The 11,800-nt window shown below is 40.9% G+C and overlaps 1 protein-coding gene across 1 annotated transcript in view; it reads left to right on the top strand.

Moving 5' to 3' along the window:
* Positions 1-4,868, top strand: part of itpr2 (inositol 1,4,5-trisphosphate receptor, type 2) — a gene marked incomplete at its 5' end in the record, with an annotated part of 102,712 nt that extends 97,844 nt beyond the window's left edge. Inside the window, one exon of the mRNA XM_083893470.1 lies at positions 3,697-4,868. Within this exon, the coding sequence (XP_083749596.1) occupies positions 3,697-3,777 (81 nt within the window). The 3' untranslated portion in view covers positions 3,778-4,868. The remainder of the gene's footprint in view (positions 1-3,696) is intronic.
* Positions 4,869-11,800: the final 6,932 nt, after the last annotated feature.

Raw genomic sequence — 11,800 nt, 5'->3', positions numbered from 1 at the left:
TTAGCATTGAAATACATGTTTTGTACTGAGCGACTGCTGGATCAAAGAGCTTGTTTGTTGGAGGTGGATGCTGCAGCTATTTGGACACTTTTCCTCAGCTGATGGGATGAGTAAAACATTTATAACTGTGTTTATAAACTACATACTAATGAGTATTCGTGCGTTACAAATGATGAATTCAATATTTATCGATGCCTAACTAATGCTGATAGTGTGCCAAGTAGCCACAAAAAAAGAACTGAAACTTTAAAACAGGATTGAAATCATATGATGAGTGACTCAAAATCAACTCTTTCAATGAAATACACTCATTAGCCATAACTTTTTGTACAAAACATGTGCAGCTTTAGCATAATGAGCTAGTAGGAATGGGTAGAGAATGATGAGACAAGATAATTCAAATGCTAACCATGTAGCGTCCTTATTGATACTAAGGATGCACACGTATACACATGTTAATAGTCATGGATATTGCCAATATTGTTCTTTCAGTTGGCAAAGAATACAAAATAGAACTGTTAAAATGCAGCCTTAAACATTGAGATTGTAACTTTTATTCAGGCTCTACGTGGTACCAGTGAATGATGGATCACTACAAACATTATTGAAGGTCTACGCTGTTCAAATCAGCCGCAGAATTTACAGTCCATGTGTTTCCTGAACTAAAAGCTCCTCTCAGGGCAAAACGTCACATGGAGGTGTCCATATCAGCATTATCATGTTGCATCCATCCCTGTACTGAGTTCATAAATTTACATTAGGCGTGATGTTCCTGAAAGCAGCGTTTATTATCACATCAATGATCAGTACAAGTTAGAGCCACCATTGAGCCTCTGGCTGTTTGGATGACTAGATTTGCGGCTACTGCTGCTGCTGCTGCTGCGGCTGCTGCTTCAGTGTGACTGATCACGCTCATCACCTGCCTCCCCTGCATGTGATTCCAGTCACAGGCCTCTACTTGTTCCTCTTTTGCCAGATGTGTGAAAACAACTCCAGCCAGGAACATTCACACATCAGTAAACAAACAACCTCTGTCAACCTCTGTGTGCAGTCAAGTCTGTAACATCTCACCCTCTGGCCTCAACCCCATGTGGAACTCCTGGTACACCATATGTTTAAGGCCGACACGCTCACCGGACACTATTTTAGGCTCATTTGTTCAACATATCCAATCAGACAATCACATGACAGTGCTGATGTTCAAAGCAAGCATCAGAATGAAGTTGATTTGAAGGTCCCATATTATGCAAAATCAACTTTTTAATCATTTTAATCCTTATATTTGGGACTGTGGAGTGTGAAAAAAGATGACTCACTCGTGTTTTTGTGGTCCTCCTCAGTCAAGTACAGGAGATAAAACACGCAATGTTGACTTCCGCGTTCACTGGGACGGCACATTGTGCTAAATTCCTAGAATTTGTCCGCTTTGTCCGTAAAACACGTAAGAGTCAGCGAGGGCAACGATATCCGAAAACCGCTCCACAGTGCAGCACAGAGTTCTACACAAACTTCCAGCCTCAGATGATTCATCTGTCCAGTGGATACATGTTATATATGACAGTAATGTGCCTGCAAATGTTGAACCTTGAAGCACTTGGGCTAAAATAGCTGAAGGGTTAGGGTGCTGCCACTTTATTAGGTGCACATAAACCCTAACCTTTACATGCGGGTGACTGCATTTAAGCCTTTAGTTTAAGTTTCAACTTCCGATGCAATAAGGTGAGACCCAACTGTATCTTTTCAGTCACCAGAGGGGACAAGGACCCAGTTGGGCAATTATTTCTCAAAAGTTTTCAAACACATCTTTATCCACACAAAGTGCCAAAGCATGCCAAGTCAATAGGTGGTATTTTACTGCATCTGAAACTGTGACGCCTTGTTGGCCAATCACAATACAGACAGACAAAATGTCACTGCTGTTCCTGTAGGCAAACGACGACGCACCGCAGGAAAAGAGAATTGTTTGTTTGGACTGAAAATGAAGTTGAGTTATTACTCAATAACACACTTGAATATAAAGTCAACAGAACTCACTGAAAAAAACAAAACATTGACTGTGATTCCTGCTAGTCAAAGTACACCATCAGCCTTGGAAATGTCCATGTTGTGTTCTACGGGGGTGGTTGGGGGTCGTTTGTTGTCTTTCGGTCATGTGTCATGTGACACCAGTGTGATGAATCAGCAAATATTTCTCCAGGACTTTTTATATGAACAAAGAGCCAGTGACATATTTGACATCTCAGAGTCCCAAAAACGAAAATGGTTCGGTAGTGAGAACATGCATATATCTGCATTTCCGCGCCTCTGACACGCCCAGTGGAAATTCGGGGTAATCCCATATCTCATCTCATACCCATAATGCATTGAACTATACCGTTTCGTCCCATTTTGTAGCTTTCACACCAGAGGAACCGTACCAAAGTTAGGCAGATAAAGCGGGAGACCTGCCCGGTTGATTTGGTGCGCACCAAAATACCAAGATTACCTTCACACCTACGCAAATGAACTGAACCAAAGGGGACCAAACGTGTTTGGTGCGCACCAAATGCAGTCGAGGCAAAGGATCGCAACTTCCAGTCATTGTCAATAAAATGTGCCGTGACACCCAGGTAACTTTAGTTTTATCGATGGTTCTGTCGCCTGACCAAGATATCCCACAAACCACCAGGGAATGCTGTCACACTTGGAGCAAACATTGAGTTGGACTTGCAGATGAACTGATTAGAACTGTAGAGGTCAGGCTTCAAGGTCACTGTGACATAACAAAATCACGAGAGGAAGAGGAAGTTTCTTCTGATGTGATGCACATTTTAGTGAAATGATTAGATTTAGGAAGTCAAAGATAAAGTTCATGGTGACCTCGTGATTTTATAAATGTGTATTAAGAACTCTTACATCTGATTTCAGCTGTCCTTGATTAGGTGTTGCTATTGTTGATTTACCTCTTTTAAGGCCTGGGTCATACTTTCCATGTCTATGAGTATGCATAAAACACTTAAAGGGACACTGTGTAGTATTTAGAGAAAGACGACGAGGACGACATTTGACCGGCTGAGGATACCGTAGCGCTCAGGGAAGGGAGGGGGTGAGCAGAGGAGCAGTTCTTTGTTGTAAATTTCAGCCTCTCCTCTAGATGGCACTATAAACTACTTACTTCACCTTTAAAAAAAAAAAACATATTTAAAATAACAAAAAATGGAAACTATATACAGGTGTTTTTCCAACTCTCTCCTCTCTGGTGACGCTGATCTGTCGGCTTCCTGAAATTACCGGAATAATGACGTCTTAGCCTTCAGAAACCATTGGAATTCTTTTCTGATTGCACAAACCGTTGCAAACTTGTCATCTATGATACTTTTGGTGCTAAAGGGTTAAGGCTGATTTTTGATATTATTTTTCCTTATGTAAGTTGAAAAATTTTTTGTTCTCAGGGTTAGAAACTTGGCCTTAAGTTCCCTGTTTCATGTATTTAGTTGATGCATCATTTTTCTTGAAAATATATCGTATAAGTCCTCTGCAGAAAGGGTGAGACGGACCATTAATGTTGTTTAATTTCGTTTTTTGTTTTAAGTTGAGCACTTTTATGTAATATTTCCTGTGGTATATTCTCAGCTGGAGGAAACACACGTATATATCACAAACAAAACATGCAAAACAAAAGTTGATTTTTTTTTTTTCTCTTTGCATCCTCCACAGATGACAGAACAGAGGAAGAAAAAACAGAGACTGGGATTCTTGGGTCCTCCTCAGCCAAACCATCACATCCCGGCTCACTGACACACATACAAGTTTATGCAGAAGAACACACACTCACACACTCACACACACACATCGACTTGTGATAGAAACCAGGAAGCGATGCATTCACACTAACTCCAGCTTTGAGAACAATGCATGTGCTCAGATATATTTCTGCAATTACTGATGACAGCCAGACTCATTTGTTTTATTGACACAGTGCCTTTCTTTATGACCCTAACACTGCTGAATTGGATGCAGATACTGTGCCTTCGGTGTTCCCTTGGCTAATCGGAGGACCCTTTCCAGACTGGCTGCATACAGAGTCACTCGCCAGTGTGAACGATTAGCCCGGCACAGCACACATCTGCCAATGTAGTGCAAGCGTGCCAGACAAAGAGAAAGGAAAATGTGATGGTGAATGTAGTGAGCGGAGAGGTCAGAGGTCAGAGGTCAAGGATCGGTCGTGAACATCGAAACTGGAGAATTTCTTGAATCTCTAAAGAGAGCGTGCACTAATGTCAAGTATTCTCTCTTTTGCCTTTTAGTTTTTCTGTTGATATTTAACAAACTGGAGTATTATTTTTTTTTTGCATATTGGAAAATGATTCATGCTGCCTTACTGGTTAACATCAAATACTGAAAGTGCACTTTTTAAGAAAAGGAAAGAAAACAGAATGAGGGTTTAAAAAAAGAAAAATAAAGTGTCTGGGATCAGGGTGTTATTGTTGGATTGTTGTGTGTTTAAAATGCAATCACTGCACCGTTTCAGTTGCCTTTTTACAGATTTATATGAAACTAAATGTGAATGAAAATAATGATTTCTTTTTCCGTAACTTACTTGAAATTTCTTTTAAATCTAAATCTTATATTGGTACCTAACGTATTACTGACTGAAGGTGGTAAGAGTAAGTGGTAAGTGTTTTCGGTAGATGTCAGTAAAACTGTAATATTTACTGTATCGGATCACATTCTACTGTTTTTTTTTTTTAGAGTAATTCATCTCCACTAGTCTCTCTGAACGCAATCCGTTCAGTCTGAACACGCGCGTCTTAAAACTTGCACAAACAAACGGCAGATCGCTGCACTTGATGGTAACTGTCCTGTGTCACTTTCTGTGGAAAAACAAAGTGTACAGAAAATGTGTTTTATGTTTTCAGATGTTGTAATAAATAAATTTGTAACAAGACTCACGGCTTTGCTTCAGCATGTTGAGAATGAAAGTCTCCGCCCACTAAACCCTCCCCTTCTCTGTGTCCAACACTGAAACCGATTTCACAACCTTGAATTTCTTCTAATAGTCATTTCAGCCTGATACAGTCGTTTAACCTCTTTTACACCAGTTTAGCTGTTAAAACAATTATTGTTATAACCAGCCATTTAAAACAACAACAACACAGGGCTCTTATCAGCCCACATTATTTCCATACTGGTCACATGACCATAGTGGTACATGTATCTCTACGGCCACCGTAGTGCCCTGACACGCTTGGAAAAAGGGATTTTTTTTTTTTTTTTTTAAATAAACACCATTAAAAGTAACTTCCTTGTTTTGCATATAGATTCAATTAAGTAATACTTTATTAGAAGAAAAGAAGAAAAGTTGGAAGCCACTTATGTAGGAGATATAAATAAAAAAGGGTCACAAAGATCCAGTATGTAACATTTATTAGTTGTTTTTTTTGGCCAGAATTGAATATAGTACCCACAACTGTATCTGTACAAATGTATAATCCCTTAGTTTTTATTGCCTTAGAATCCAGGGCCTTGCTTTATGGAGGCAGCCATCGTGTGCCTGTGTTTTGCGTATTGAAGAATGCATTTTTTCCACTTTATGGTCCCAGCTTGCCTCGCCTCGCCTCGCCCCTATTTTCCATCACAATATAGTACCTCGTCAACATGGACCGAGTCATTCCAGCACAGCTGCACGGAACTGCCGTTTTACACAAGACACACACAAACTATTGACTGGTGACATATAAAGCAGTTGTTTTCACTCTACTGAATCATTAGAATCGGTTAATTACAACGATTTGTTGACAGAATCGTTCGGTACTTTGCTGCGTGAAGTACATGATGTCACTAATTCTCACACACTAGACCTTTAAGAAGCTGTCCATCCGTGCATCTGTGTATTCTATGAGCTCTCAAAGTAACACAGGAGGGAGATATTTTCCCTTTAAGATCATTTGCTCAGTCATCATCCTCCTCTTCATCTCTACATTATGAAATCCACACTCAGTATTCTTAAAAAAGATTTGAACGCTTGTGAATCATTCAAAGCTATGTTTATGTTTTGTGTAACACATTTGAGCTGATAAATGTGTCCGGTATGTTTTTTTTTTTTTTCATCTTGCCCTGTCGTTTTTACGGAGCCCCTGAAGCGACATGACAAAAAAAAAAAAATTACGAAAAAAAAATAAAAAAAATTGGAATCTCGAGTTTCAAAGTCGAGATCTCGAGTTTCCCAAAAAATATGAAAAAAAAAAAAACATTTGAATTTTTTTGGGAAATTTTTTTTTCAATTTTTTTCATATTTTTTTTGGGAAACTCGAGATCTCGACTTTGAAACTTAAGATTTCAAAAAAAAAAAAAAATTCTGTCATTTTTTTTTGTCACTTCGGGGGCTCCATAGTCGTTTACCCTTTAGAGAGAGAGAGGCCCATCCTTCTTGGCTTAAGTTCACTGTTTACCCTGGCAGGCCTGCGTTTTGCTCCTGCTGCCTGTGACAGCCATTAAAATTAGCTCACGCGGGGCCGTAAATGCATGAGCAGCTGTCACTGCATAGACGAGAAGAGGGAAAGTGCGGCGTGACTGAAATGTTCTGGACCCAGGCAGACGAGCGGAAGGAGCAGATTTGGTGCCGTGGCGGACACCAAACAAACAAACACTCACTGCCACAGAAACAGATGCTCCGTCATCGGAGTCTCGTACTTTGACAAACTTCAGAGTCCGTTTGCTAAAAATATAATTCAGTCATCTTCATGTGAGCAGTGTGTTATTTACTTTTTGAGCACAACCTTTGCCACATTTGGATCATATCAACCACAGTGTAAGAGAGTCACATGCTCGGCATGTGTGTGTGTGTGTGTATACTTGTATTTCTCACCTCTTTAGGACCTTTTTTCTGGCATAAACACAGACCTTATCAGACCAAAACCTGGTCCTGATGAAACAGAACTTCAGGCTAATGTTTTAATTGTGGTTAGGGTGAAGCATTAACTGGTTGTGGTTAAAGTTGACTTTCTTCTCAAAAACAAAAAGTATCTCTTTTTGACTTGAAATTTACCATCATAATAGTCGTTATTGCCCTGAACATGGATCCGTTAAAAAGGATAAGGAAGCATGTAAACTGTATTATGTAGGTTGATCATATATGTAAAACTGAAATCTTTAGGAAAAAAACATGCTTTCCAATTACACTGTAACATGTTTAGACCTCCCTAAAAGTTTGCATTTGAGGCTTTCAGGGGGTCTTGAATGTTAATCATTGTATTTCGCACAGTGGTATCATCTTATAACTAACTGACAACCTAATAACTTGACTGAAATAAAATAATTTAACTATTTGTGACTTGTACACAAAAGAAAAAATGTAGTATTTTATGCAAATTTGACCACTTTAGCTTGCGTCAAAAATTCCCCAAAAATTCCTCCAGAAAATTTGGACTAAGCCTAACACGCGCACCAAATTTTGTCCAGATCTGACTACTTTTGTCTGACCATAGCCCAACTTCTGGGCGCGCTATAGAGCCCTGGGGCTAGGCAGGGGTTGGGGCCCTATGCCATTATCACATTTTTTTTCCTACCCGACCTCCGTGCAGAGTTTTTATGCATGTTAACCCCCTCAAAATTGAGTAGGCCAGGGCCAACGTGGTCGGGGCCTAATACTGTGTGATCATTATAGCATTGCTCAAGACTTTTACACAGTAATCTCTGTTTTACGTATACAGATGAAATTAAAAAACGTTAGTCTGCAATGGCACGAAACTTGAAAACACTCTGTTCCTTATAAGTCACAGTGAAAGTCTCCAGTTCCTCTCTCCGGTTTTTTCTTTGACTTTAAACGTTAATCAGACCACACAGAGACTCGCTGCCTGTAGAGTCAGCGCTGTGTCCTCCTCACTGTCATACTGAAAAATAAACATGACCCCGTGATGACTGCCATGTGACTTCCTGCTTGTGCGATTGAGCCTTTGAGGTCACATCATGAATCATCATCACAACACTAAAATACAGAGGGTGGGAAAACACGGCAAACTGCTGCAGTATGGAGTCAGGTGGCACACGGTTACAGTTAAAATGGACATTTCAGGTTTGCGTGATGTATTGATAGGTTATCAACACTGAGCTTACTGAGTGCACCTCCATCCAAAGCACCTGGGACCTGGATACTCACTCTCATTGATGGATCCCAACAGGGACAGAAGGACCGCGTGTGTTTGCTGCTTTTTCCTTGTCATGAGACTGATTTTCTGGCTTCAATCTCAGCACACAGGAGGTGTTAATCGGCTGTTGCCTCCATCATTAAAGCTCACATGGAGTGGTCCTTACGGTGGCCGACAGAGGCAAACACACTGCAAACCCCAAAACACCAGCAATTAAGAAAACACAGGCAAATAACAAAACACCAGCAAGTAACAAAACGCCAGCAAATAACAAAACGCCAGAAAATAACAAAACGCCAGCAAATAACAAAACGCCAGCAAGTAAGAAAACACCAGCAAGTAAGAAAACACCAGCAAATAAGAAAACACCAGCAAGTAAGAAAACACCAGCAAATAAGAAAACACCAGCAAATAAGAAAACACCAGCAATAAGAAAACACCAGCAAGTAAGAAAACGCCAGCAAATAAGAAAACGCCAGCAAGTAAGAAAACGCCAGCAAGTAAGAAAACGCCAGCAAATAAGAAAACACCAGCAAATAAGAAAACACCAGCAAGTAAGAAAACACCAGCAATAAGAAAACACCAGCAAGTAAGAAAACGCCAGCAAATAAGAAAACGCCAGCAAGTAAGAAAACGCCAGCAAGTAAGAAAACGCCAGCAAATAAGAAAACACCAGCAATAAGAAAACACCAGCAAGTAAGAAAACGCCAGCAAATAAGAAAACGCCAGCAAGTAAGAAAACGCCAGCAAGTAAGAAAACACCAGCAAATAAGAAAACACCAGCAAGTAAGAAAACACCAGCAAGTAAGAAAATGCCAGCAAATAAGAAAACACCAGCAAATAAGAAAACACCAGCAAGTAACAAAACACCAGCAAATAAGAAAACACCAGCAAATAAGAAAACGCCAGCAAATAAGAAAACGCCAGCAAATAAGAAAACGCCAGCAAGTAAGAAAACACCAGCAAATAAGAAAACACCAGCAAGTAAGAAAACACCAGCAAGTAAGAAAACACAAGCAAGTAAGAAAACACCAGCAAATAAGAAAACGCCAGCAAATAAGAAAACACAAGCAAGTAAGAAAACACCAGCAAATAAGAAAACACCAGCAAATAAGAAAACGCCAGCAAATAAGAAAACGCCAGGGTGATTGTTACTTGCTGGCGTTTTCTTATTTGCCGGTGTTTTGGGGTTTGCAGTGCGTTTGCCCCTGTCGGCCACCGTAGGTCCTACATAAATATGTGAGTTATGGAGGTCTCCTTAGATACATTAACTTGTTTTTATGGTCAAAAACCTCCTCGTCGCTGCAAACGAGCCGATAGAAATCTCTCCTCACCGAAGCTCTCCTCAGCCGTGCAGTTTCAGACTGAAATCTCACACCCAGAAGAAGACAGACTGTGTTGTGATTGGCCAATACCCGGAAGTGACGTAATCAGTACACCAGCTCTCAGAAGCGCAGCTCCCCCCTCTGGAACGGTGGATGCACTGCGACTCATTATCAAAACATTGTTTTAACAGTGTTTAAAAATAGCTTCTTCACGACTCCCCGCCGCAGTCCCTTTGACGACCTTTGACCCAGAGTCAGAAGACACTGTCGCTCGTGAAACACCTCCACAACGGACGTTATTCTTCTTCTGCGGTTTAATGGACGCAACCGGATGTGCCCGGACTAGTGCCCGGACTAGGACGATCTGTTAATCGGAATCGGTTAATTGGAACTTCCTGTCTATGGGAGCTTTAAGTTCACATAATGTTATCTTGTGATGTTGGTGTTTATAATTCTTCATTCAGATTGACCTCAGAGCAATAAATCACCAAACAAGGCAGCAGGAGACTGCCACTTCCTGTGTGCCCGTGAGCTAAAAACACAGATTTTCCTCTAAGGACTTTGATGGGGCAGAGTGAGCATGGTTTGAAACAAAAAAAAAAAAATAAAGCTAAAACTACAGGTTATTTCAATGTGTTCAAGGCGATTTTCTGCTGCGTGTTATCCGCTGGATTTCCAGTGTCACTGATAAAGCGTTTGTGAAGTGTGAATCAAATCAAATGACACGCAACATAAACGTTACACTCGAGGAAAACCTTTCCACGAACACGACACGGTTCGTGTTGTCCGTGAGCAGCGGCGATCGCTGCAAACAGACGCCATTTTGTCTGGTGCTGACGTCACAGATTAGTCCCAGCCTCTGTCATGAAGTCTTACTGTATGTTCTCGTCAAACATGCTGGACTCGTGTGTGACGGAACCTTGATGTGCATGTGCAGCCTGTACATGTAGATCCAGATAGAGACGGTCACTCTGTTGCACTGTTGCTCAATTATTAGGGTGAATTCCAATTCCTTGCTTAACCCTCAATCTTAACCCTCAATCTCAAAAATGTGCGCTCCCTCTAGTGCAAGTGCTGTCCCGATTCTCAGAAACATTAAGTTGAGGAACAAGTTTAAGGTTCCGTATCGCCCTCAATATTGAGATTTTTTCCGAGACCACCCTTGGGAGCAAGGGCTACCCAGAATGCATTGCGTGTTTTCACATAAGAAAGATGGTGTCGAAAGCGGCGAAGCGAGTGCGATACAAATGAAGTATTTTCTTTGTTAATAGAGATATAAAAATGATGAAAACCATTGTATTATCTTAGTTTAGGCCCATATTATGGATTACTGACGTCATTGTTGCGTAACATTTATTTTTATTTTACGATCTTTTGTCAATAGTCGGCCGGTGGGCACACGCGATCGTTTGCTATGGTTTACTTTTCAATAAGCCGTGGTGTGTGGTAACTGTCAGCTGAATATGTCCGTGGTTGTGGTATTTGTATGAGTATCATCTTATAACTAACTGACAACCTAATAACTTGACTGACAAACGGATCTTAATAAATAATCCTGACGTAAATGTGTTCTTCTTCTTCTTCTTCTTCTTTTTTGGAGTTGACAGACTGGACGCAGCTTTCGCGTTATTCTGCCCCCTACAGTCTGAAGACGTATCTGCATTTAAGGGGTGTCCCATTTCTAAGTGACAGAATAACCCTCAACACTTGGTTTTGAGAGCCAGTTAAGATTAAGGGTTGAGCTTGAGGGTTAAGATAGGAATTGGAATTGGCCCAAAGTCTTGACTGAGACAAAGATTTTTCCACAGTCAGGGCTTCACAGATAAAACATCTTGTGACACCCTTAGCTCTCACTCTGTAACATACGCAGCAAACGTAGGTGCAGACTGAGATGAGAGTAAAAAAAAAAAAAAATTAAAACTCTGCAGCTCCTTGAACAAAAAACGATCAACACACTGAGAGACGATTGTTTTCGTGCTCCAGTGCAGTCGCCTGTCTGAGTCCCCCTCTCCTCCCCCCCCCAGCACTCCCTCCTTCCTCCCTCCTCCCCCGTGTGGCTGCAGTCTCTTTGACTCCTACAGGCTGTTGGAGTCATTCTGGGCACTGACCTGGCATCTGCAGCCTCTAAAGCCACAGCCCAGTTCAGTCCAGATCCAGTGTCATCGTCTGCACGGGCTGTTTCACTGCTGTCAGGATCAGTTTGTGACTGTACAGAACTGGACCGTCCCCTAATTACTGTTCTGTGACAAGTGACGTGAAAATGTGTTAAAAACCTTACATTTTCTTAATAGAGAACAACGAACTAATGGATGTTTTGTGAATATTGTTTTCCTGCATTAAAAAAAAATG

Source organism: Microchirus variegatus (genome assembly GCF_963457635.1).
Source record: "Microchirus variegatus genome assembly, chromosome: 8".
NCBI classification, from domain to species: Eukaryota; Metazoa; Chordata; class Actinopteri; order Pleuronectiformes; family Soleidae; genus Microchirus; species Microchirus variegatus.
The sequence above is the reverse complement of the archived record's forward strand: the minus strand, read 5'-3'. Positions and strand labels throughout refer to the sequence as shown.